Source organism: Symphalangus syndactylus, chromosome 13 (assembly GCF_028878055.3).
Source record: "Symphalangus syndactylus isolate Jambi chromosome 13, NHGRI_mSymSyn1-v2.1_pri, whole genome shotgun sequence".
NCBI lineage: Eukaryota > Metazoa > Chordata > Mammalia > Primates > Hylobatidae > Symphalangus > Symphalangus syndactylus.
Window position 1 is genome coordinate 121,315,417 of NC_072435.2, and position 26,892 is coordinate 121,342,308.

Sequence of the window (26,892 nt, forward strand, 5' to 3'; positions counted from 1 at the left end):
TCAAAATTAACTGGGTATCCCATATACAGTTTAATTTTAAGTTCCAACGTACATGTGCAGAATGTGCGGGTTTGTTACATAGGTAAACATGTGCCATGGTGGTTTGCTGCACGTATCAACCCATCACCTAGGTATGAAGCCCAGCATGCATTAGCTCTTTTTCCTGTTGTTCTCCCTTTCCCCACCCCGCCCCGGACAGGCCCCAGTGTGTGCTGTTCCCCTCCCTGTGCCCATGTGTTCTCATTGTTTGGCTCCCACTCGTAAGTGAGAACAGGACATCTCCTATTTTTATTTGTTAAATTAGGTCCCCAGTTTTATGGGATGCCATGGCTGAATGATGTACTCGGGTCTGACATATTTGGAGCTCATCTTTGGAGATTTTGTGTCCTTTGTATGCTAATATTGACAGGTGGAGGGGACCATTTTGCAAGACTCTCAGTCTGGAAAGCATGACAGATTATTCATGTCCTATATAGGGCAGAGTGCAGGTGGATGCCTCTAAGGCTAAGTATTTGCAAGATGTAAAAGGACACTTCTGCAAACCCTTGAGGAATAACTGTTCAAGTATAGCATTGATTTTCCAGTTGCATGAAAATAGGGTACTGTCGTAGTTCATTTTGTGCATGTATGTGCACGTGTGTGTGTATCTGCATGAGTGTGCATGTGCACATGTGTAGGACCTGTGTGGTTGAGTGGAGCAAACTTACTACACTTTGGGATCTTTGCCCTTGCTGTTCCCCTTGCCTGGAACCCTGATCCTTGTCCTCTGCCACTGAAATCTCAGCTCTCAAATCTCTCCTCTTTGGAAAGTCCTCCTTTCACTACTTTATCTAAATGATCTCTCTCCCCATCACTTTTTCCTGTTTTATCTTCATCTCTGCATCCAGTAGAATGGGCTATTTTATGATGCGATAACAAACCACCCCCAAATCTCAGTGGTTTAAAACTACAAAGGTTTATTTCTCACTCAAAATATGAGCTCTTCAAGGTTCAGCAGGAGGAAACTGACAACTACAGTGCCTCAGATGGCTGAAGGGGCACTTCATCTTGAAAGTTGCTGGTGGCTGTGGCAGAGGGAAACAGAGATTCATGCTAGTAACTAAGTATGTATTCTGCACTGAAGGGAGATACAAAATGGGTTGGCTGAAACTAGTCACCTGGGCCCGCCCAATCCCAAGTGGAGCAGATGTGCAGTACTCTCGTGTGTTCAGAAAACGGGGAGCTGGAAGTGTTTGGGAAAGGTGACTGATTATACCAAATTCATGATTGAATAGTTGCCTTATCTGTTTTTTATTTGCTTGTTAACTGTTTCTTTCCACTAGAACATAAACTCCAGGAGAGCTCACGGTTGATCCAGTGCTGAGAACAGAGCTTGGAACAGAGTAGATGCTCAAAAATATTTCACTGAATGTTTGAATGAATATGTTATAATTCATAACTTGGAGATCTAGACAAAGAGTATAAGTTTGTGAAACTCTGGTAGAATTAGGGGTTGAGAATGGACAACTCTGTGGCTCCAGCTTCTTTTTATGTTTCCTGGCTCCTTTTTGATGTTCTGGGACTGTCCTAACTTTAAACATTCGGTTCCCATTAGAAGCGCACAGATCTCAGACCATGTGTGCTCACTCTGAGTTCAGCAGGTGTGGCCCCAGACTCCTGGGATCTCTCATTAGGGTGCATCGGCTGTCTGACATCAGTGAGAGCGGACGAATTATTGCCTTAAGGCGGAGAAGAGTTTTCAGAGAAACTGGCTCTGCAGGTGCTGACCTTGGAGGTTCAGATCTGAGAGAAGATTTACTCTTCGCTTAGTTGTGAGGCCCAAGCCCAGGCCCCTCCCCTCCCCGGGCTGTGCTTTGTCTCCTGGCACCCTGGGGGCCCTCTGTGGTGGTGGTGAGTGTACGGGGGACATAGACATGATGTCAAAGGTCAGCTAGCCGGATGGCCATCACACAGCCACACAGCCTCTCATTAGTGCAGCCTGGCTCAGCCACCAAAACAGGTTTTTACCTTTTCATCTCATTGTTTCAGGCCAATTAGTGGTCTTTTTTCTCAGAGGGCCTGACATGGTGCTGACTCACTGCTGGATCTCATTGTTATTTGAAATAGTTTTCATTCCTTGAGAACATACACCAGTGGACCGTTTCTGAAAATAAGATTGATGTGCAGTGAGCATTGGGCCAATTCAAGGAGGTGGTAGCTGAATCCTGTGTGAACTCGATGTCCCTTTCCCTGGAATCCAGATAATCAGCTACTTGAGTCACGTACACGAGGCCTTCTCCTGTCCTGGACCATCTTATTGTATTTTTGCATCCCGCAACTGGGTAGATGAGAAATCTTGTGAGATGAAAGGACAGAATCCAGCTGCTTGCCACTGTGTGCTATAACTGATGTATCAGTCTGGTTCACACTTGCTCCTCAGGCCCAAATTAGTTTCTCTTAATCAAAATATGGCAGGGTAAGAATGGGCTCAGTTCCGTGTAAAGAATTTCAGGAGTGCTTTAAGAGACACAATCAGCAAAGGAGAGGCTAGAGAAGTTACATGCACATATTTTTTTCTATTTGTAGTTGGCTTAAGAGCTAATTTCTTTAGAGTAATTGGCCTATAAGGAAGATTTTGAGGCTGTTGTAATTAATACAATGGGCCAAGTCATAGATGTGATACAATCATTGGGTATTAATTAATTGGTGATGGGAGAATTTCTGTTTCCTGGAGGAGAGCTCTTCACTTAGGGAGATTTACACACTTTGGGATTACAGGAACCTGCAAATCCCTTCCATTGACTTTCTGCTTAGCTGACATTTATTGAAAATCTGCCAGGTGAGTGGAAGGTTACAAGAATTCTAATCTGATTGTTGACCCAGATGGCCTTCAGAGTGTCAATCGATTTGTGGGCTTCTCCCAACTATGCTAATTTCAAGGTTAATGAGGTTGAAGATTCTGTTTGGATTTGTTTTTTTAATATCTCAAGGTGTTTGTCTGTCTCTCTCCCTCTCTTTCATTTTTTTCCTTTTCTCTGGTGGTGTTGAAATAATTCTTTGTGACTCAGAGGTGCCATGTGTTTTGGGAGTGACTAAATCAAAGGTAGTTACTTTAATTTTAGAGAAAGCTGGTTGTCATTTGTGATACTCCTTGGAAAAGTTGTCTTCATCTTTTACCTGTTACTGAATCTGTTGTAACAGCACCTGCCTGCAAAACATTAGCACTGGTGATTCCTTGTGTAATAGTGGTGGAGGAACTGCTACAATGCTAATATTCACACCGATGACCACTATAAACTCAGGAGAAAATGCAAAAAACAGCTATTTAAAGGATACAGAGAGTAACCAAAAGCAGCAGACACTTGGAAGCAGGGAATGGCATTGGATGAGTTTCTCATTTTATGACTTAAACACTGATGGAAGTAGCCATGCAGGGAAGCTAAATTGCAGAAAGCTCAGTCTTACCGGCTTGAAGAACCAGAGGCAGTGTTTGGGGCAACCACAACCATTGGAAAATGAGGGGAGAATGCTGGGAAAAAAAAAAGATGTAGAGAAAGAGAGGCCTCACATTCTGTATACAATCTCTGCCCAAATCTATGGCTGACCCTGGAACCACACATGCATTATGAAGACTCCAGGAAGCTCAGCTTAACTCCCTATTTAATAAAAAAGTAACAACATGATTCTTCGGGCATGTACAATAGAATCCAGAGTCTCTACAATGCATTGTTCCACAGTGTCCAGGACGTGATCCAAAATTACTTGACATAAGAAGGAACAAGAAAATGAGACTCACACGCCAGAGGGGGAAAAAAAAACAGTTTAAGTGGGGACTAGTGCAAAGGTGACCCAGATAATGGAATTAGGCTAGGATTATAAGCTAGTTATTATTATTATATTATAGACATTAAGGAAAATATGCTCCTACTGAAAGGAAAGATATGAAATGGAGAAAAATAGAAACTACAAAAAGAATAAAGTTGAAGTTGTAGAACTGAAACATATAATATCTGAAATAAAAAAGTTTACTGGGGCCGGGCACGGGGGCTCATGCCTGCAATCCCAGCTCTTTGGGAGGCCACAGTGGGTGGATCACTTGAGGTCAGGAGTTTGAGACCAGCCTGGTCAATATGGTGAAATCCTGTCTCTATAAAAAATACAAAAATTAGCTGTGCCTGGTGGCACGTGCCTGTAATCCCAGCTACTCGGGAGGCTGAGGGAGGAGAATGGCTTGAACCGGGAGGCAGAGGTTGCAGTGAGCCAAGATGGCACCGCTGTGCTCAAGCTTGGGTGACAAGAGCGAAACCCCGTTTCAGAAAAAAAAAAAAAAAAATTACTGGGTGGCTTACCAGAGGATTGGAGATGATGGAAGAAAGAGTCAGTGAACTTTAAGACAGACCAATGGAACTTATTCAGTCTGAAGAACACAGAAGAAAAACATTGACAATGTTAATTAAAAGGGCCTCAGGGCCCTGTGTGACAATAGTAAGTTGTCTATGTGGAATTGAGTCCAAAAAGAAGAAAAAGGAAAAGGGACAGAAAAAATATTTGAAGAAGTAATGCTTATAAATTTCCCAATTTTGTGAAAGACCTATACTTGTCATATGACCAAGCAAACTTACTTCTAGGTATTGCATTAAGATAAATGAAAACATATGTTCATACAAAGATATATATATGAATGTTTACAGCAGCATATTCATTTTCAGTCTAGCCAAGAACTGGAAAGAACTCAAGTGTGCATTAACTGATGAATAGATAAACAAATTGTAAACTTCTGAACAACACAATCCTACCCAGTTATAGAAAGGAGTTTGCTACTGATGGGCACACAAACATGGATTAACCACCAAAGCCTTATGTTAAATGAAAGAAGCCAGATACAAATTATATTCTGTGTGATTCCAATTTATATGACATTCTAGAAATGGAAAAACTGGAGTGAGAAAAAGTAGATCAGTGGTTGTCAAGAGTTGGGGAGTGTGGCAAGCGAGTTGTCTGAAAAGGGTCATAAGAGCACTTTTTCAGGGTGGTGGGAAGATTCTGTATCTTGAGTGTGGTGATAGTTACATGACTATGCATTTGTCAGAACTCGTGGTATATTCTTAAAATAGTGGATTTTATTCCATGTAAATTATAGTTATTTTTAATATTAAATTTTATAGTGGAGTTAAAAGTAAAAAAAATTATATTTCTATGTAACTTATGGCTCTTTCCATGCAACTCTCTTAAGTGGAATATAACTTTTGAAAAAAATACTTTATCAAAATACTTTATCAAATACTAACCAGCTTAATAAAAAAGGATTGAGAGATAGAAGTCACCTCTGACATCAACATGATGAACATATAGCTTCAATACCCTTCTGGGTCTCATGCCAGCCTAAACTTGATAAGCTAAGGTATAACTGTTTGCAAGGACAGGGCTTGGGTCTTATATCTTTCTTGTATGCTAGTACTTCATATTTTAAGGTGTTCAATAAAGAGAAGATTGTTGCCCCAGAAGCATTGAGTGCCAAATAAGTTAGGATTCAAATATTATGTTTGTGTTTTTGAGATTCCAGTATGTCACGGCTTTGCCATTCCAAACTTCTGCAGGGCAGAGGGAAACTCCTTTGCAGGAAAATTGCCAAACAGAAATTTCCTCATGCTCTTATGGAAGGTAATGCAGAAGCCCATAGATGAATATTGAAATTGGAAGACTGGGAGATGAGTGGTGCCTGTGTAGACCTAGGCAGGGTTGGACACGAATAAGACCTCAGATACAAGGATGAAAACATTACAATCTAGGGAAGCCAAAGGGGTGTCATGTTGAAGTGTCTTTACTTTGAGGTTCACAGATTATGCATGCATTCATTCGTTCATCCATCCATGATATGTTTATGAAGTGCCTACTATGGTACTTTCCTAGGCACTGGGGGGTAATATAGGGAACATGCAGACGAAACCCTTGCCCTCACTGGGCTTACAATCTAGTGGACAGAAATAGCCCAAAGAAAGGTAAATAAATTTTCCTTAAAATAGAGTATGTTTGATGGTGCTGTTGAGAAACAGCAGGGAGGGTGATAGGGATCGCTCTAGTGTAGGAGATGGGTCTTTCAGCAGGCTCATCAAAGAAGACACCACTGAGAAGACAGCTGTTGAGTTTAGTCCTGAAGGCAAGGCTGAGGATGGTGTAGCTGTCATAGGGAGGAGTGGCTCAGGTAGAGGCATGAGCTAGTGCAAAGGCCCTGAGGCAGTAGCATGGCTGGAGCTGGGGGAACAGTAAAGGCACCGTTGTGGCTCAGGCAGAGTGAGCAGGGAGAGAGTGGGAGGACAAGTGTTTAGGGAGGTATCTGGCCATAGAGCTAAGGGTCTGGGTATAGATTCTTATAAGGACTTTGCCTTTTATGTGAATGAGATGAGAATTCCTCAAGGTTTTGAAAAGAAGAGAGAAGAATATCTGACTTAAGTTCTAACAGAAGCACTCTGGCTACTGTGTGGAGAGAAGAGTGTGGCAGTGGTGGTGAGAGTGGACACAGAGAGATCAGGTAGGAGGTTATTGCAGTTGCCCCGGAAAGAGACGATGGTGACTTGGCCTAGGGCAGAAGCAGTAGATGCAGTCAGAGTGAGGTATTTAAAAAATATGTATTTTTAAGGTAGAACCAGCAGGCTTTCTGGACACATTACACGTGCACTATTAAGGAAAGAGAAGAGTTAAGGACGACCAAGATTTTGACCAGAGTTACTGGAAGGATGGATGGAGTTGCCTTTAATGGGGAAGACTGCAATAAACTTCGTGATCTTTGCACCTTCTAACTCCATCCTTTGAGAGTAGTAAATTCTCCTAGTAAGTACAATCAAATATCTGCAGCCTTTACATTTTGCTCTAGGTGAATGTGAGCACTCTTCTGATGTAGTGTTATGCAGGAAGTTCATCTTGGGCCTGATCTTTGTAGGTCAGCCACGAACAAAGCCCTGGTCATCTCATTGTTACAGTTCCCTTAATGGAGAGCCCACTGTAATCCTTTGTGCGTGATGCTGCTCCCGTACCTCAGCAGGGAAGACACCAGGTCTGGGAAAAAAATTGGCACTGATTGCAGTTGCAGCTGCCAACTAGCCCCGGGTAACCAGAGTGGTCTTCAGGGTGCCGGACTTATAGGAGCCCTCCACGGCCACCTGGGAAAATCTAGCTAACCAGCGTGCATATGGCATGACCCCAGGACCCTGGTCTCATTAGCAGATGCTTCCACTTGGTGGAGTCAACTTGCCTATTAGGCATGTGAAGGATCCCCACTTAATGATGTCCTTCCCAGTAGAGATGCAGAGTAATCCTGTGCAACACGACAGGAGAAAGTTTCCACTCAGAAGCAGACTCTTTGAAAAGTAATTAGAGTTTTCTTTTCTTTTCTTTCTTTCTTTTCTCTTTTTTTTTTTTTTTTTTGAGACAGAGTCTCACTCTGTCACCCAGCCTGGAGTGCAGTGGTATGATCTTGGCTCACTGCAACCTCTGCCTCCCAGGTTCAAGTGATTCTCCTGCCTCAGCCTCCTGAGTAGCTGGGATTACAGGTGCGCACCACCATGCCTGGCTAATTTTTGTAGTTTTGGTAGAGACAGGGTTTCACCATGTTGCCCAGGCTGGTCTGGAACTCCTGAACTCAAGTGACCCTCCTGCCTCAGCCTCTCAATGTGCTGGGATTACAGGTGTGAGCCACCACCCCCAGCCAGTAATTAGAGTTTTCTGTGTATGACTCTGCTCTTCACTTTCCCCCTGTGGATATATAACCAGCACAGGGCTGGGGACCTAGTGGTCACTCAGTAAATGTGGATGTATGCATGCACAAGTGTTACATTCAGTCTCTCTCCAGCATGAACTGTGGCATCAGAGGTGTGGTGGGTCCTGGACGCTCCGCTTCATAGCTGTGTAACCTGCCTGGGCCGGGCTTCCTGGCGCTCTAGTTATGGGTACTGTTCACTACTTCTCTTCTGGGCAGCAGGAGGATTGCCCTTGCTGGCTTTGTGGTCAGATGGGGCCATGTGACTGGTCATCGCTTCCAGGCCAGGGCATTCCATAGTTACTGAGGAGAACAACTAGGCCTCTCTTTTCCCTTTGTGCTGGATGTCAAATGTTCTAGATGCAGAACAGAGTGTATAATATGCACGTTTGTGTAAAAGTGGGGCAGAGCATCACACTTTTTCATGCCTGTAGGTGCATCGAATATATCTGCAGGGCTAATAAGCAAAAGAGTAACTTGGGTTGGCTGTGGGGAGTGGATTTGGGAGTCTGGAGAGGTGGCAGTAGAAGGAAGACTATTCTCTTCTTTTATACTTTTTGAATTTTACATCCTAGGAATGGATTATCTATTCAAAAGTTCACATTATATTATTAATCAAAATCAGACCCCCAGTTCCACTCTGAGGTGAAGCTGCGAATGTTTGCCCCGGGAATCAGAGGACAGTAACAAGATTCAGTCCTGCATCCTGCGTGTCTGGAGTCTGGAGTCTGTCGTTCGATTTCTCATGTCTGTCAGCATGGGTTTGCCTCTTCTCTTTAAGGAGACCTGAATAGAAATGGTTTTCACTGAGAAATCCATTGTCCATTTTTTATGTAACAAGCATTTTCCTCCAGGTTGGTAATAGAAAGAGACGATTCTGAAAAGTTGTATTTAAGAACGTGGTGTAAGATGATTTCTGAGTCATCATTTGCTGGGAGGGTTTTGGGATGTTGTCAGAAAGATAGAGGCTGTGGGGAAAAAATTGTGGCAATTGTCTTAGCTGTCTCTGGGCTTGTCACAGTGATGCTGATAAAATCAGATAAGCTGGAAGTAAGGGTGAGCTGTTAGTGTGAGAAATTGTCATGGGTTTGGCAGCCGAGAAAGCGGAGGTGCCTCAAGTGTTTGCTCATTATCAAGATTTATTGTTTTCAGCTCTGGGAAAATGTTGGTAAGCAAAAATAAGACCACTCATGCCAGTCTGCAAAGTACTTTACACATTTTAAAAACAGAAAAATAAGAAGACTCTAACATCCTTTTCCTGTGTTTGGGAAGTGGGGCAATGGGTTGGCTGACTTATTATGTGCTGACTTAGGAGTCAGATGGAGAGGTTTTGGAGTATTTACAAGGGAAAAATATATTTGAGATTTAAACAAAAGCAGAAGAAACCAAACAAGAGAGAGTTGAAGATGGTGATCTTCTATGTTTATGTAAAATATTTCTTGATGAGAGAAACGTATAAAAAATAATATAACAAACACTCATTCCCCTACCCCCAGCTTTATTACCTCTTGCTATTGGGCTTTCTTTTCTTCAAATTTTAAAAGAAATATATTTTACAGATATAATTGGAGCCCTCAGTACCTCTTGTTGATTCGTTATTTCTCTCCCTTCTCTGAGGTAGGCATTATCATTACCATGCATGTTTTTTGCAGTTTTTAATATAAACTATAGAAATAATTATTGCATGTTTCTAATTTTTATAAAAAGTATTATACCATTCATATACTTGTGCAACTTGATTTTTACTCTCATTTCCTTCTATTTAAAAACAATTGAGTTATAATGAACATGCCATGTAATTCATCTTTTTAAAGTGAACAATTCAGTTGTTTTTAGTATATTCAGAAAGTCATGGAATCATCGCATTATGTAATTTCAGAATATTTTTGTCACACTCAAAGAAACTCTGTATCCAGTAGCAGTCACTTCCCATTCCCCCCCTTACCCCAGTCCTTGGCAACCACAATTCTACTTTTTGTCTTTATGGATTGACCTACTTTGGACATTTCCTGTCAATGGAGTCATACATTATATGGTCTGTTGTGACTGGCTTCTTTTACTTAGCATTATGCTTTTAAGGTTCATTTGTATTGCAGCATTTCTCAGTAATTCTTTTTATGGCAAAATGATATTCTATTGTATAGAAATACCACATTTTGTTTATCCATTCATTGCTTGATAGAAAATTGGGTTGCTTTCACCTTTTGTTGGGAATGAACTATAAGGATTTGAAGGTGTTTCATGGAACCTGAGAAAAGCATTGTAATGGGTTCCAGGAACTGCAACCAGGAAGTAAAAATTTACCAGAAACTCTGGAAATATTTATTCTAACTTCTACCCTGTCCTTTTCACTCTCATCTCTTTTTTCAGTTCTTAGTCTGCTTGATAGAAGAGATCACTGCACAGCTGGTTAGAGTTCACATCTCTGAAAAAGCATTCCAGGCCGGTCGCGGTGGCTCACACGTGTAATCCCAGCACTCTGGGAGGCCGAGGTGGGCGGATCACGAGGTTAGGAGATCGAGACCATCCTGGCTAACACGGTGAAAACCCGTCTCTACTAAAAATACAAAAAATCAGCCGGGCGTGGTAGCAGGCGCCTGTAGTCTCAGCTACTCGGGAGGCTGAGGCAGGAGAATGGTGTGAACCCGGGAGGTGGAGCTTGCGGTGAGCCGAGATCACGCCACTGCACTCCAGCATGGGCTACACAGCGAGACTCCATCTCAACAAAAAAAAAAAAAAAAAAAAAAAAAAAAAAAAAAAAAAAAAAAAAAAAAAAGAGCATCCAAAATTCCAAATTTCCTAGCTGGAAATCACATTCCTAGGAAGTGTCCCTCATCAAGTTGTGGTGAGGGTTCACCACCAAGTCCAGCCCATGGCTAGAGATTAGGTCTCATAAGGTCATGCTATGTCCTGCCCTATGAACAAGGGTAAGAGTGGAAATAGGTACTTGAATTCTCAGCAGAATGAGGAATCATTGGTGAGCTGGAAACACAGTGCAAAAGGTGTCTACTAGGGAGTTCAAAACCAAGTGTGTTTTCTCAGAGATCACAAATGTCCGCAGGGACTTGGGGGACATAGTAAGTGAGTAAAGTGGCTCAGGCCTATTGGAAAGTTTCAACCCCAATAAAGGGGACAGTGTTCTGCCCCCGCTGGTTATTACCACATGGGAATGTGGAATAGTGTTGCCTAACCTTCTCTGGAGAAGCCAGAATTACTATTTTTGGGGGTATAGATTCTCCATATTTAAAAATATTGCCAGCTGATCCAAATTTTGTAAAACATGATAGTGGGGATGATTAAGCAAAGTATGGCTCTGGCTGTGAGCAGCTCAGTCATATGAAGCTGCAACCTCTGGGATTTCTATTTAATTTCCCCCATCAGCCAGAAATGCCATAAAGGAACCCAATTTCTTAGAGTATGCCCAGTTGGCACAGTCCTAGATTTTTTTTTTAAAGTTCTATGTAGCAATTGGATGATGGGAAGTCATAAAATCTAACCAATAATGAGAGAATGTTTTGAGTCCTAAAAGATAAGTCCCTGATTTAGACTAGTGGCCCTTAAGTATTTGTAACCTCTAGACTTTTGACTGCCAACCGCTGCCTGCCTGGTCTTTTCAGAGCATACTCAGAGAAAGCAGAACTGCCCTTGACAAAACGGAAATTAGGAGGCGGTGCCTGGATCCTATGAAACTGCAGAAGGAGATGGTTTGTTTATGCCCCATTCTGAGAGCCAGCCATTAGATCCTGATGAAAAAAAGGTTGTATGAGAGGCAGAGAGACGAACTAAAGACCTCTAGTCTGTTGAAGGGATCCGTGAGCAGGAATGTGCCCTCTCCTCTCCAGGACACCAGTGTTGGTGGGGACTCAGGGAGTGGGAAGGATGTCAGGAGGGGAAACAGGGGTGATGAGGGGACCCACACAGTGGGGCTGTGGCAGCTGCCTGTCATCAAGCCCAGTCCTCAAAGCTCAGCCACAGCCCAGCCTCTCCAGGAGCCTTCCCTGGCCTGCCCGCCTATGCAGGTCTGTCTCCTCCACTCACCTGCAGCACAGGGGCTCTGCTGCACTCAGCACATGCTCCTCTGAGACCCGATCAAATTGTGTTTAACACTCATTCATTCATTCATTCATTCGTTCATTCAACAGATGTCTAATGAGCATCTCCTATGTCCCAGACAGCCTTCTAAGTGTGGGGGATACATTCGTGAGTGAAACAGGCACTTACATACCTGTATGTGCATGTGCGTGTGTGCGTGTGTGTGTGAGAGAGCTAGAGTGTGCGCGCAAGAGAGAGTATCAACATTATCAATAAATAACAGTATGTTAGAAGATAAAAGCCATGGAAAAGCTAGAGCCAGATAAGGGGGTTGGAATTGTGGAGATGAGAATAGAATTTTAAGTGGGGTGGTCAGAGGAGGCTTTACTGAGCTGGCCGCATTCAAACAAAGACTTGAAGGATGCTCTTTTTTATTTAGCACCTTGTGTTCATGCTGATGGTTTGGGATGCAGTTTTCCTATGAATTTTTTTAGCTTAAAATAGACTTATTCATTCAAGAAACACTTGCTGAGGATCTGCTTGGTTTCTACTCACCCTTCAGGTCTCAGCTCAGATGCCAGCTTCTTACTCCAGAACGCCCTTCCATTGTCTTCTGTTGTCATTTATATTCTATTTTGAAATTTAAGGTGACCATTTTTAAATTTTTTTTTAATTTTTAAAAATTGAAGAATTTTAATTCTTTATTATTATTATTATTATTATACTTTAAGTTCTAGGGTACATGTGCACAATGTGCAGGTTTGTTACATATGTATCCATGTGCCATGTTGGTGTGCTGCACCCATTAACTCGTCATTTAGCATTAGGTATATCTCCTAATGCTGTCCCTCCCCCCCGCCCCCCCCACCACCACCCCACAACAGTCCCTGGAGTGTGATGTTCCCCTTCCTGTGTCCATGTGTTCTCATTGTTCAATTCCCACCTATGAGTGAGAACATGCGGTGTTTGGTTTTTTGTCCTTGCGATAGTTTACTGAGAATGATGGTTTCCAGTTTCATCCATGTCCTTACAAAGGACATGAACTCATCATTTTTTATGGCTGCATAGTATTCCATGGTGTATATATGCCACATTTTCTTAATCCAGTCTATTGTTGTTGGACATTTGGGTTGGTTCTAAGTCTTTGCTATTGTGAGTAGTGCCGCAATAAACATACATGTGCATGTGTCTTTATAGCAGCATGATTTATAGTCCTTTGGGTATATACCCAGTAATGGGATGGCTGGGTCAAATGGTATTTCTAGTTCTAGATCCCTGAGGAATCGCCACACTGACTTCCACAATGGTTGAACTAGTTTACAGTCCCACCAACAGTGTAAAAGTGTTCCTATTTCTCCACATCCTCTCCAGCACGTGTTGTTTCCTGACTTTTTAATGATCGCCATTCTAACTGGTGTGAGATGGTATCTTACTGTGGTTTTGATTTGCATTTCTCTGATGGCCAGTGATGATGAGCATTTTTCGGCTGCATAAATGTCTTCTTTTGAGAAGTGTCTGTTCATGTCCTTCGCCCACTTTTTGATGGGGTTGTTTGTTTTTTTCTTGTAAATTGTTTGAGTTCATTGTAGATTCTGGATATTAGCCCTTTGTCAGATGAGTAGGTTGTGAAAATTTTCTCCCATTCTGTAGGTTGCCTGTTCACTCTGATGGTAGTTTTTTTTGCTGTGCAGAAGCTCTTTAGTTTAATAAGATCCCATTTGTCACTTTTGGCTTTTGTTGCCATTGCTTTTGGTGTTTCAGACGTGAAATCCTTGCCCATGCCTATGTCCTGAATGGTATTGCCTAGGTTTTCTTCTAGGGTTTTTATGGTTTTAGGTCTAACATGTAAGTCTTTAATCCATCTTGAATTAATTTTTGTATAAGGTGTAAGGAAGGGATCCAGTTTCAGCTTCCTACATATGGCTAGCCAGTTTTCCCAGCACCATTTATTAAATAGGGAATCCTTATCCCATTGCTTGTTTTTGTCAGGTTTGTCAAAGATCAGATAGTTGTAGATATGTGGCATTATTTCTGAGGGCTCTGTTCTGTTCCATTGATCTATGTCTCTGTTTTGGTACCAGTACCATGCTGTTTTGGTTACTGTAGTCTTGTAGTATAGTTTGAAGCCAGGTAGCGTGATGCCTCCAGCTTTGTTCTTTTGGCTTAGGATTGACTTGGCAATGCAGGCTCTTTTTTGGTTCCATATGAACTTTAAAGTAGTTTTTTCCAATTCTGTGAAGAAAGTCATTGGTAGCTTGATAGGGATGGCATTGAATCTATAAATTACCTTGGGCAGTGTGGCCATTTTCACGATATTGATTCTTCCAACCCATGAGCATGGAATGTTCTTCCATTTGTTTGTATCCTCTTTTATTTCATTGAGCAGTGGTTTGTAGTTCTCCTTGAAGAGGTCCTTCACATCCCTTGTAAGTTGGATTCCTAGGTATTTTATTCTCTTTGAAGCAATTGTGAATGGGAGTTCACTCATGATTTGGCTCTCAGTTTGTCTGTGATTGGTGTACAAGAATGCTTGTGATTTTTGTACATTGATTTTGTATCCTGAGACTTTGCTGAAGTTGCTTATCACCTTAAGGAGATTTTGGGCTGAGACAATGGGGTTTTCTAGATATACAATCATGTCATCTGCAAACAGGGACAATTTGACTTCCTCTTTTCCTAATTGAATACCCTTTATTTCCTTCTCCTGCCTGATTGCCCTGACCAGAACTTCCAACACTGTGTTGAATAGGAGTGGTGAGAGAGGGCATCCCTGTCTCGTGCCAGTTTTCAAAGGGAATTCTTCCAGTTTTTGCCCATTCAGTATGATATTGGCTGTGGGTTTGTCATAGATAGCTCTTATTATTTTGAGATACGTCCCATCAATACCTAATTTATAGAGAGTTTTTAGCATGAAGTGTTGTTGAATTTTGTCAAAGGCCTTTTCTGCATCTATTGAGATAATCATGTGGTTTTTGTCTTTGGTTCTGTTTATATGCTGGCTTACATTTATTGATTTGTGTATGTTGAACCAGCCTTGCATCCCAGGGATGAAGACCACTTGATCATAGTGGATAAGCTTTTTGATGTGCTGCTGGATTCAGTTTGCCAGTATTTTATCGAGGAGTTTTGCATCAATGTTCATCAAGGATATTGGTCTGAAATTCTCTTTTTTGGTTGTGTCTCTGCCAGGCTTTGGTATCAGGATGATGCTGGCCTCATAAAATGTGTTAGGGAGGATTCCCTCTTTTTCCATTGATTGGAATAGTTTCAGAAGGAATGGTACCAGTTCCTCCTTGTACCTCTAGTAGAATTCGTCTGTGAATCCATCTGGTCCTGGACTCTTTTTGGTCGGTAAGCTATTGATTATTGCCACAATTTCAGAGCCTGTTATTGGTCTATTCAGAGATTCAACTTCTTCCTGGTTTAGTCTTGGGAGGGTGTATTTGTTGAGAAATTTATCCATTTCTTCTAGATTTTCTAGTTTATTTGCGTAGAGATGTTTGTAGTATTCTCTGATGGTAGATTGTATTTCTGTGGGATCAGTGGTGATATCCCCTTTATCGTTTTTTATTGCGTCTATTTGATTCATCTCTCTTTTCTTCTTTATTAGTCTTGCTAGCGGTCTATCAATTTTGTTGATCTTTTCAAAAAACCAGCTCCTGGATTCATTAAGTTTTTGGAGGGTTTTTTGTGTCTCTATTTCCTTCAGTTCTTCTCTGATTTTAGTTATTTCTTGCCTTCTGCTAGCTTTTGAATGTGTTTGTTCTTGCTTTTCTAGTTCTTTTAATTGTGATGTTAGGGTGTCAATTTTGGATCTGTCCTGCTTTCTCTTGTGGGCATTAGTGGTATAAATTTCCCTCTACACACTGCTTTGAATGTGTCCCAGAGATTCTGGTACGTTGTGTCTTTGTTCTCATTGGTTTCAAAGAATATCTTTATTTCTGCCTTCATTTCGTTATGTACCCAGTAGTCATTCAGGAGCAGGTTGTTCAGTTTCCATGTAGTTGAGCAGTTTTGAGTGAGTTTCTTAATCCTGAGTTCTAGTTTGATTGCACTGTGGTCTGAGAGACAGTTTGTTATAATTTCTGTTCTTTTACATTTGCTGAGGAGAGCTTTACTTCCAACTATGTGGTCAGTTTTGGAATAGGTGTGGTGTGGTGCTAAAAAAATGTATATTCTGTTGATTTGTGGTGGAGAGTTCTGTAGATGTCTATTAGGTCTGCTTGGTGCAGAGCTGAGTTGAATTCCTGGGTATCCTTGTTAACTTTCTGTCTCGTTGATCTGTCTAATGTTGACAGTAGGGTGTTAAAATCTCCTATTATTATTGTGTGGGAGTCTAAGTCTCTTTGTAGGTCACTCAGGCCTTGCTTTATGAATCTGGGTGCTCCTGTATTGGGTGCATATATATTTAGGATAGTTAGCTCTTCTTGTTGAATTGATCCCTTTACCATTATGTAATGGCCTTCTTTGTCTCTTTTGATCTTTGTTGGTTTAAAGTCTGTTTTATCAGAGATTAGGATTGCAACCCCTGCCTTTTTTTGTTTTTCATTTGCTTGGTAGATCTTCCTCCATCCCTTTATTTTGAGTCTATGTGTGTCTCTGCACGTGAGATGGGTTTCCTGAATACAGCACACTGATGGGTCTTGACTCCTTATCCAATTTGCCAGTCTGTGTCTTTTAATTGGAGCACTTAGCCCATTTACATTTAAAGTTAATATTGTTATGTGTGAATTTGATCCTGTCATTATGATGTTAGCTGGTTATTTTGCTCGTTAGTTGATGTAGTTTCTTCCTAGCCTCGATGGTCTTTACAATTTGGCATTTTTTTGCAGTGGCTGGTACCGGTTGTTCCTTTCCATGTTTAGTGCTTCCTTCAGGAGCTCTTTTAGGGCAGGCCTGGTGGTGACAAAATCTCTCAGCATTTGCTTGTCTGTAAAGTATTTTATTTCTCCTTCACTTATGAAGCTTAGTTTGGCTGGATATGAAATTCTGGGTTGAAAATTCTTTTCTTTAAGAATGTTGAATATTGGCCCCCACTCTCTTCTGGCTTGTAGAGTTTCTGCCGAGAGATCAGCTGTTAGTCTGATGGGCTTCCCTTTGTGGGTAACCCGACCTTTCTCTCTGGCCGCCCTTAATATTTTTTCCTTCATTTCAACTTTGGTGAATCTGACAATTACGTGTCTTGGGGTTGCTCTTCTCGAGGAGTATCTTTGTGGCGTTCTCTGTATTTCCTGAATCTGAATGTTGGCCTGCTTTGCTAGATTGGGGAAGTTCTCCTGGATAATATCTTGCAGAGTGTTTTCCAACTTGGTTCCATTCTCCCCGTCACTTTCAGGTACACCAATCAGACGTAGGTTTGGTCTTTTCACATAGTCCCATATTTCTTGGAGGCTTTGTTCATTTCTTTTTATTCTTTTTTCTCTAAACTTCCCTTCTCACTTCATTTCATTCATTTCATCTTCCATCACTGATAGCCTTTCTTCCAGTTGATCGCATCGGCTTCTGAGGCTTCTGTATTCTTCACGTAGTTCTCAAAACTTGGCTTTCAGCTCCATCAGCTCCTTTAAGCACTTCTCTGCATTGGTCATTTTAGTTATAGATTCATCTAATTTTTTTTCAAAGTTTTTAACTTCTTTGCCATTGGTTTGAATTTCCTCCTGTAGCTCGGAGTAGTTGGATCATCTGAAGCCTTCTTCTCTCAACTCGTCAAAGTCATTCTCCATCCAGCTTTGTTCCATTGCTGGTGAAGAACTGTGTTCCTTTGGAGGAGGAGGGGTGCTCTGCTTTTTAGAGTTTCCAGTTTTTCTGCTCTGTTTTCTCCCCATCTTTGTAGTTTTTTCTACTTTTGGTCTTTGATGATGGTGATGTACAGATGGGTTTTTGGTGTGGGTGTCGTTTCTGTTTGTTAGTTTTCCTTCTAACAGACAGGACCCTCAGCTGCAGGTCTGCTGGAGTTTGTTAGAGTTCCACTCCAGACCCTGTTTGCCTGGGTGTCAGCAGTGGTGGCTGCAGAACAGCGGATTTTTGTGAACCGCAAATTCAGCTGTCTGATCGTTCCTCTGGAAGTTTTGTCTCAGAGGAATACCCAGCCGAGTGAGGTGCCAGTCTGTCCCTACTGGGGGGTGCCTCCCAGTTAGGTTGCTCGGGGGTCAGGGACCCACTTGAGGAGGCAGTCTGCCCATTCTCAGATCTCCAGCTGCGTGCTGGGAGAACCACTGCTCTCTTCAAAGCTGTCAGACAGGGACATTTAAGTCTGCAGAGGTTACTGCTGTCTTTTTGTTTGTCTGTGCCCTGCCCCCAGAGGTGGAGCCTACAGAGGCAGGCAGGCCTCCTTGAGCTGTGGTGGGCTCCACCCAGTTTGAGCTTCCTGGCTTCTTTGTTTACCTAAGCAAGCCTGGGCAATGGCGGGCGCCCCTCCCCCAGCCTCGCTGCTGCCTTGCAGTTTGATCTCAGACTGCTGTGCTAGCAATCAGCGAGACTCCGTGGGCATAGGACCGTCCGAGCCAGGTGCAGGACACAATCTCCTGGTGTGCCGTTTTCCAGGCCCATTAGAAAAGCGCAGTATTAGGGTGGGAGTGACCCGATTTTCCAGGTGCCATCTGTCACCCCTTTCTTTGACTAGGAAAGGGAACTCCCTGACCCCTTGCACTTCCTGAGTGAGACAATGCCTCGCCCTGCTTCAGCTCGGCTTACGCAGTGTGCGCTAAACTGACTGTCCTGCACCCACTGTTTGGCACTCCCTAGTGAGATGAACCCGGTACCTCAGATGGAAATGCAGAAATTACCCGTCTTCTGCGTCGCTCACGCTGGGAGCTGTAGACCGGAGCTCTTCCTATTTGGCCATCTTGGCTCCACCTCCTCCAGAATTTTGTTTAATCCTTAAAACAACTTTAATTCTTCCATTTTGTGTTCATGATAGCATTTGTCATTATGTGGTCTTTCATTTTCCTGACTAGTAAGACAGGAGTCTCATCTGTTTTGTCTACTAATGAATCTCAGTGCCCAACACATCACTGGGGGTGCCAAATAAATATTAGTGAATAATGTGCCAGGAACTGTAGTGACTATGGTGTTATAATAGGTTCTGGCTTTTGAGGAACTTACTGTGGTCCAGTAGTGAAGACAGACGTGTCTTCTCTAAGCAGAGTCTATAAACAGACTTACGGCCTGGAAGGAGAATACGGCTCAAGGCTCTGCTGGCTCGTCACTTCTTGTCTCCCAGAATGCAAACGCCACGCGCCCCCCACCCCACCCCGCCGAATTTTACAGGGTATCCTATTGGGTCTTTTAAGTATGTTCAAAGAATTAAACAAATACTCGTTGAACTCCTACAATTTTTCAGGTGCTCTGTCAGCACTACAGTCAGGGCAGCAACAGTACAGGCACATCTGTGTCCTCATGGAGGTCACGGTCGAGAGGACGAGTCAGAGGTCCCCGTCTCCCATTGTATTTTCTGAGAGGCACCAGCAAATCCTATCCTGGGACATTTGTTCAGTGTAATCATCACTCAGTAGTTTACCTTGCTTTTTGGTCATCTTAAAAATTAATGCCTAGAAAAAGTCTAAGAAAAAACAGAGACCTGAGACCAGAGACAGCTTCTCTCGTCCCATTTTTAGAATTCCCATGTGGGGAAAGTGTTACCATCTCTGCCTGGTAGCTCAGAACCATCCAGACGTTTGCAAAAAATAATCTATGTAAATGACACAACTTGCTGGAGAACAGTTCAAGCTTTCGAACTTGCCCACTCTTCTTTATTTGTTCCTCCCTCCCACCTTTCTGATCCCTCCTTCCCTTCCCTGGTCCTGTGAAACAGTCACTCTTGTGATCATGAGCAATGCACTGAGAAACAGCCAGATGTGGTCCTGGGGACACACTGCTGTGTTGGGTGCCCCGTCCCTCTCTGCTGCCCCGTGGCTCCTCCTCCTCCTGGCTGGCACGACTGAGCTGCAGCCACACTGTGCACTAAAAGGTGCCTCAGCCTCTCCTCAGGGGTTCCAGGGCTCCAGAGAGGATGCTCAGCTTTTATGGAAGGGGGGTTTCCATGGTAAACAGGGCTTCTGGGAGGCAAGTCCTTTTGGAAGGAAGGTGTGTGCTGGAGCTTGAGGGAGAAACAGCCAAGCAGTGTGGCCACTCCATGGCGGATTCCTCCTAACACATGCAGACACACTCACACAAACACATGTATTCACACCTTCTCTCCCACACTCACACACGCATTCTCTCTTATGCTGAGACACTCACGTTCACACATTCTCTCACACTCACGCATTCCTTCTCACACACACATTCACACATTCACACACAAATTCACACACTCATACACACTATTCACGTTTTCTCACAGAAACACACATTAACACACTCTGTAACACTCACACACACATTGACACATTCACTCACACCCCCTTCACACATTCTCTCCCACACTCACATTCTCTCACATGCAAACACAAACATTTGCTCACACACAAATTCTCTCACACACTCATACACACATTCACACATTCCTTCACAGAAACACATTCACACATTCTGTCACACTCACACACATTGACACATTCACTCACACCCCTTCACACATTCTCACGCTCACACACATTCATTCATACAGTCTGTCTCCCACACTCACACACACATTCCCTCTCACACACACTCATACAGCACATATTCACACATTCACTCACACACACATTAACACATTCACACCCCTTCACACATTCTTAAACTCACACACACATTCCCTCTCACACATAACACATATTCACACGTTCTCACACACGTTCTCACACACATTCTCACACATATTCACACATTCTCACACACATTCACACATTCTCACATCTCTTTCACATTCACACAAATACACATTCTATCAACACATTCACACATTCTCTCTCACACACACCCACACATTCTCCCTCTCACACAGACACACTCATAGACATTCTCACGTACACATTTACACACACAAACACAAGCACATATCCTGTTTCTCTGTCACACACAGAGCTGCACATTCTCGTGCTGACACACACACTCACACATGCACACATTCTCCTTTCTCCCACACTCCTATATACTCCCACACACTCCCACACCCCCACGTTCACGCATTCTCTCACATATACTCACACAATTACACTCTCACACTCACACACAATCACACACAAACACAATCTCACACACACTAACACTATCACACACACACTCACATTCTCACACACACTCATACACACACTCACACACACTATCACATTCTCACACACACACTCACACACACTATCACATTCTCACACAGAGTCACATACACTGTCGCACTCTCACGTGCATCCTTCCCCACTGCAGGAAAAATTGCCCAATGAATGTCTCATGGCTGAAACACTGATCCTGATTCCTCAAAGGCAGTTGTAATTATTAAACTGAGAGAATCATGAAACACTTCTTGATATTTGAAAGGTTTATCAAGACTACATCGGGAGCAGGTCAAATTACCAGTTATGAACTCATTTTTCTAGAAATGGACTCATTAGCAAGCATGCTCATTGCCTAAAAGTGTAAGACCTCTTTCCTCTGGATAGAGAGAAATGACTTTAAAAAAAACTTTTACATAAAAGCAGCTCTGCCTTAATTGTTACTCCATTCATTGCTGGACTTGGGCAGGTTCCTGCAGCTGGTCCAGCTCACAAGCTGGGAAGTTGGAGAGGGGCAGGACGTGCCCACAGTCAGAAGGGCTGATCATCTTATGCAGACCTACCCTCTTTGCCAAAAGACTGGCCACTTCTCTGTCTTTACCCCAGGACCAGAGTGTGAATTTAGCAGGATAAAATGGCAGAGCTCATTTCTCCTCTCACTGGATCTTCGCTTCCCTGGTATTAGCTTCTCTGAGGTCTACGGAATGCTGAGAACCTGGGAGGTTTTGGAAGCAGCTTCCTACTTCTGGTTACAAAGCACAGTGCAGCCCAAAGAGAAATTGAAAATTTGGTCTGACAGGACCAAGCATCTCTTGTAGGAGGTGACTTAACAGATGGATTCGTGGAGAATTTCTGTGACTAGTGAAGGAAATTAGGCTGGAATATGGTTGATGGGAAATGGCAGGGGTGCGCATGGGGTGACTAGCTGAAAACTGAGCTAAAAGCTCAGCCCTTCATCTCTACTTTCTTTGCCTTTCACTAAAGATACCCAGGTAAATAGGGGTCCCCTGATGAGAAGGGGGGTCCCATGTGTGCACACTTTCCGTCCTCTCATGAGTTCAGAAACTGCTATTCAACATACGTTTTCTTTTCTTTTTTTTTTTTTTTGAGACAGAGTCTCGCACTTTCACCTAGGCTGGAGTGCAGCGGCGCGATCTCAGCTCACTGCAAACTCCACCTTCTGGGTTCACGCCATTCTCCTGCCTCAGCCTCCCGAGTAGCTGGGACTATAGGCACCCGCCACCATGCCCGGCTGATTTTTTTTGGCATTTTTAGTAGAGACGGGGTTTCACCGTGTTAGCCAGGATGGTCTTGATCTCCTGGCCTCGTGATCCACCCGCCTCGGCCTCCCAAAGTGCTGGGATTACAGGCGTGAGCCACCGCGCCCAGCCCAACACACATTTTCTTACAAAACAACTTGTACCAATGGATATTTGAAGATTTATAGATCCCAAGTACCTATGTGCAGCTTAGGCTCAGCTTGGACCACCTGGCTATATTTGCCCATGGGAGCCCCTAAACTTTTCCACAGCTGTGTGTCTCCTGTGATTTTGAGATCATCACAGTATGAACTCATATTACTGGATGGTACATGAAGTGAATACACACCCATTCCCTCATTCCATCCCCATAATTCTACTGAAAGTAGAAAGACCAATATTATTGTTATTCACTCATTTTTCAGACAAGGAAGCTGACGGTGGAAGGGGCATAAATGTCTTTCCCAGGGTACAAAGCAGGTCAGCAGTTATCTACCTGCCCTGTGCAACATGTCACCATGGGCCACATGTGGCTGGTGAGCATTTGAAATTAGGATACTGCGACTGAAGAACTGAATTTAAATTTGACTTATTTTTAAATTATTAATTTGCATGTAAATGGCCATTTGTGGCTGGTGGCCACCATATTGGGCACTGTGGTATCAGAGAGTTCCTTAAAATCTTGGCTAAATGGGAAAAAGGTTGCCCATGACCAATTCCATGTGGAGTTCAATGTGGTTTCCCTTTGGGTAGAATTTCTTACCAATCAGGTCAGTGTGATTTAGTGTTGTCAGTGCTGTGTCTATATTCCAGTGTTCCTCTGGTACCTCTTGGCATATACAAGGAAGCAGGTGTGGTTTCCCCACCACTGTTCTTATGGGAGTCCCAGTGCAGGGGAGCTTGTCCATGGTAGGAGAGTCCATTAGACAAGCAGCAGGCAGCAGGTTCTTTTTCAAAACTCCGCACAGATTGTGAGTTTGGGAGCCCAGACTGCAGACCTTGCCTAGGCCCCCAGAGGCAGGAAGGAGACTTCTCAGCCTACATTGGTCCTGGGAGGCTCATTGGCAGAGAAGGAGCTGCTGGTGTGTGTGGCTCAGGCCTTGGGGGAGCTTGTGGATCAGCTGCTCTGCTGTTGCCTTCCTTGTATCTGGGTGGAGCTAGATTCACTGGGATGGAAACAGGCTGATGGATCAGGATCATTCACAATCCTGTGCTGCATGGCTTTCTGTTCTAACTCTGTTCAGTGACTTCCCTGTCAATGTGATAGCCTGCAATTTACAAGTCCATGTCAATGACAAGGGGCTCCCTGCACATACAAAGAATCACACTAGTCTTTTTCAGTTATAAAGAATTCACCAACTTCATAGCCCCCCCACCTCCAAACACACATATGTTGTCATTCCATGAATTAAGGCAGGTGGGATTTTTTTACATTACTTCTAATCCCATTTGGTGAAATGAGAAGTCCAGTATAGTATCTTCTTATGTTGCTCATAGTTTATGTAGTAAACCACGTAGTGTGTGAAGTTCTTTCTCACTCTCAGTCTCCTGATGCTTCCACACACCCATGAGGTCCCCACTATTCTCTGCAAATTCTAAAGCTTGGAGAGTTTTAACAACTGGTCTACAGACCTCAGCTAAGTAGAAGCAGGAATGGCCAAGGTCCAGGGTGTGCTTTGTGATTGGAGGAGCAGTGAAGCTACATGAAGTGGCTTGGGGGCCTTTCCTGAGTGTGGAGCTTGGAACGTGGCATGCCCATGCCTGGGCTGGGGAGGGGAGAGCTGTGCGTGGCATGCGCAGAGGTGAAATGCTGATCGAGTTACTCATCCAGTGAAAGACAGCCTGCTTTCTGCAACATGGAGCCCTAGAGACGGATCGTCAGCCCATTCTGAGGTGTGGGCTGCTGATGGGCAGCTGTGAATTAGGCTCCGACAACACTGCCGTGTGACTTGTTGAACTTGGCAGTCATTCTTTTGGTTGACAAATAAGAATGCGGCAATTTATTACATTCTTGACATTCTGCTGAGTCTGAGGTTTTAAATGGAACCTTAATATGTGTTTGTTTTCCAGGGTAAATGGATCCTTCTATGAGATCTTGCAAGTGGACTTTGGAATCGATAACAGCAGTGACCTGGCTGGGGCCCAGCAGATTACCTGGCAGGTGGAGTACCCTATTGAGGACTCCATGAGTGAGCTGGTCGTCTCCGAGATCTTCGTCAGCCAGACAACCTTCGTGGGCATCGTCCCTCTTGCCATGGTGAGGAATCTGGGGGCTTCGGAGAAAGTGTCACAAAGCAGTTTTCTTTAAACATGATGCACTGTATAATCTGTTATTTCCGACATACCTGATACACTGTTTAAACAAGGAAAATATACTTAAATTGCATTTGATCTACCCGCTTTTCATAATGGCTCCTTGGGAACTATTTAAGGTCTACCGTGTAAATCCCTTTTCATTTGTGGATATTGCAGAACTGTTTCCTGGGGAGCCCTTATTCTTTATTTTCTCAATCAAACCTGTGTGCATATCAGGACTGAGTGCTACACTGAGTGAAAACAGTTTTGTTGAAATGCATCAGGGTTACATGGTGGGAACAGTGGCTCTGTATGCCAGGTAACTGACCCCTTGTCAATTGGCTTTGCCCTGAAGGCTCCCAGGTAACTTATGGATTGGAAAACTCTAAAATGCAGATGGACTGAAAGAGCCTTGCTGGGAACTGACCACTTTAAGCTGGGTAGAGCCCCAGAGTCCACAAAACTGCCTGTGTTTCTGCTTCACTGGCCTGGAGGTGATTGGACTTCTTCCCCTGGGCTTGGTTGAAGTTATGTTCATAGTCAAGCTCAGGGGCTACATCTGAGATCAGGGTCATGGGTGAGATTCCAGAGCCTAAATTCCAGAGATTCCACGGAGACAGTAAGTCCTTGGGTACCACCTGCTTAATACCCTTTTCCACACTGGAAGTGTTCAGCCATTTTCTGCACTGCCTTGACTTTCCTGTCTGGTATCAAAGTGTGGGATCCATGTCCAGATACTCTGGAAAAATCTGTGGGTGCTTTTGATCATTCATCATGCAAGTTAAACAACAAAGATGAGACTCCTTTGAACCCTATATCTTAGAATTAATTCTACCATTCCCGAATCTCGAGTGTCTCAAGTGTGTTGAGTATCTCTCTCTGCTGGGAACACACTTTCCCTACATCTCCCATGTCTGGGTCCTTTTCCCCACCTCAACTTGTTAGGGAGTCACCTTCTCTGACCTTGTTGTCTAAAATTGGCCCTCCCTCCCCTGCCAGCTCATCACCCTCTACCTGTCATCATCCTGTTTTATCTTCTTCCTAGACATTATCACTGGTTGATATTTAGGGTTCATTTTCTGTCTTCCTCCCCAGAAGGTGGGATTCATGACAGTAGGGTTATCCTGGTCAGTTGTGTCCACATCTTTCACCCCTGCACCTAGCACAATGGCTGGCACAGTTAATGTTTGTTGAATGAGTGAATGGATCTGTGCTTTAGTCCAAGCTTCCAGGGTCATTTAGTTTTTGAAGATTAGACTGACGGAGATCATTCCTATCGTCATTGACCCACATTGTGGTTTGAAGGCAGCCACATCTAGATGGGGAAGTACCTGTTAGGGAACAGAGATGGATGGGTGTGGGTTTTAAGGTAGAATGAAACTGCATTTTCTTGTGTCTGGGAACCCATCTATAAATTCTCCAGCTCAGCTAGGTCAGGCTGAGGTTGGGGAATCTCAACTCAAAGTCCTTACCACTTTGCTCTATGCTTTATCTGTAGCACTCCATTCACTGTGGGGTTGGAAGCTACCACTGCTGCCACCTCCTCTACTTCCACCTTCTCCTTCCTCCTTCTCTTCCTCTTCCTTCACTTCCCCCCCTTCTCCTTCTCTTTCTCGTTCTCCTTCTCCTTCTTTCTCCTCCTTCTCCTTCTTCTCCTCCTTCCTCTTCCCCTTCCCCTTCTTCTTTTCCTTATTCCAAAGCAAGTCATGGAAAGATCAGTGGCAATTAACGCTGGACCGCCCTGCATGAAGTAAGGGCACTAGGGTACATAGCTACACAATGTACAGAAAATGGGCTCACTATTTTCAGAGTCTGACGAGAAGCAGAAATTCCTCTGTAGTTAGAACAGAGCAGCTTTAAATGCAAGGACTTAAGTACACAGGGAATGAAACAGATGAGAAGCAGACGTAGAACAGGGGAGAGCTGGGCACCCTAGTAAGAGTGGGAATCTGCTCCCACCCCCAGGCCAGAGGGTGAGGGTGGAGGGGGTATAACCAGAGCCCAGGATCTGGGGGTCACTGCTGCAGCTAGAATCACATTTGAGCAGCCTGGTTAGGGCTGGAGTGTGGGAGAGATTCAACTGTTGCAAAGGATGCTATCTGAGGCAGGGCTAGGAGTGGGGTGAGGAATTACCTGGCTTCTACCTCCCTCCTCCTGCCAGATCCTGCAAAGTCTTTTACTTAATCTCATCCTGCTGGCTGAGGCATAAGCTTAGGAAGCAGCATCTTCAGGGGTCAACACTACTATGATCCAGAACTGATCAGAGGAGGGCCAGGGACTGGATTTGAGGGTGACGGGCTCCAGCCAGTGCTGTTATCTTGCTTGTTTTATTGCATGATGTGACTCCTGCGAACCAAATCCAGCCTGTCCCTCAGAAGCTTGC

General features: G+C 43.6%; 1 protein-coding gene across 4 annotated transcripts in view; it reads left to right on the plus strand.

Moving 5' to 3' along the window:
• TMEM132B (transmembrane protein 132B) overlaps window positions 1–26,892 on the plus strand; it is a 529,452-nt gene that overhangs the window by 353,156 nt on the left and 149,404 nt on the right. For all 4 annotated transcript variants that reach the window (XM_055239058.2, XM_055239060.2, XM_055239062.2 and 1 more), the window contains one exon: window positions 24,285–24,471. In XM_055239058.2, coding sequence (XP_055095033.1) covers window positions 24,285–24,471 — 187 coding nt within the window. The remainder of the gene's footprint in view (window positions 1–24,284; window positions 24,472–26,892) is intronic.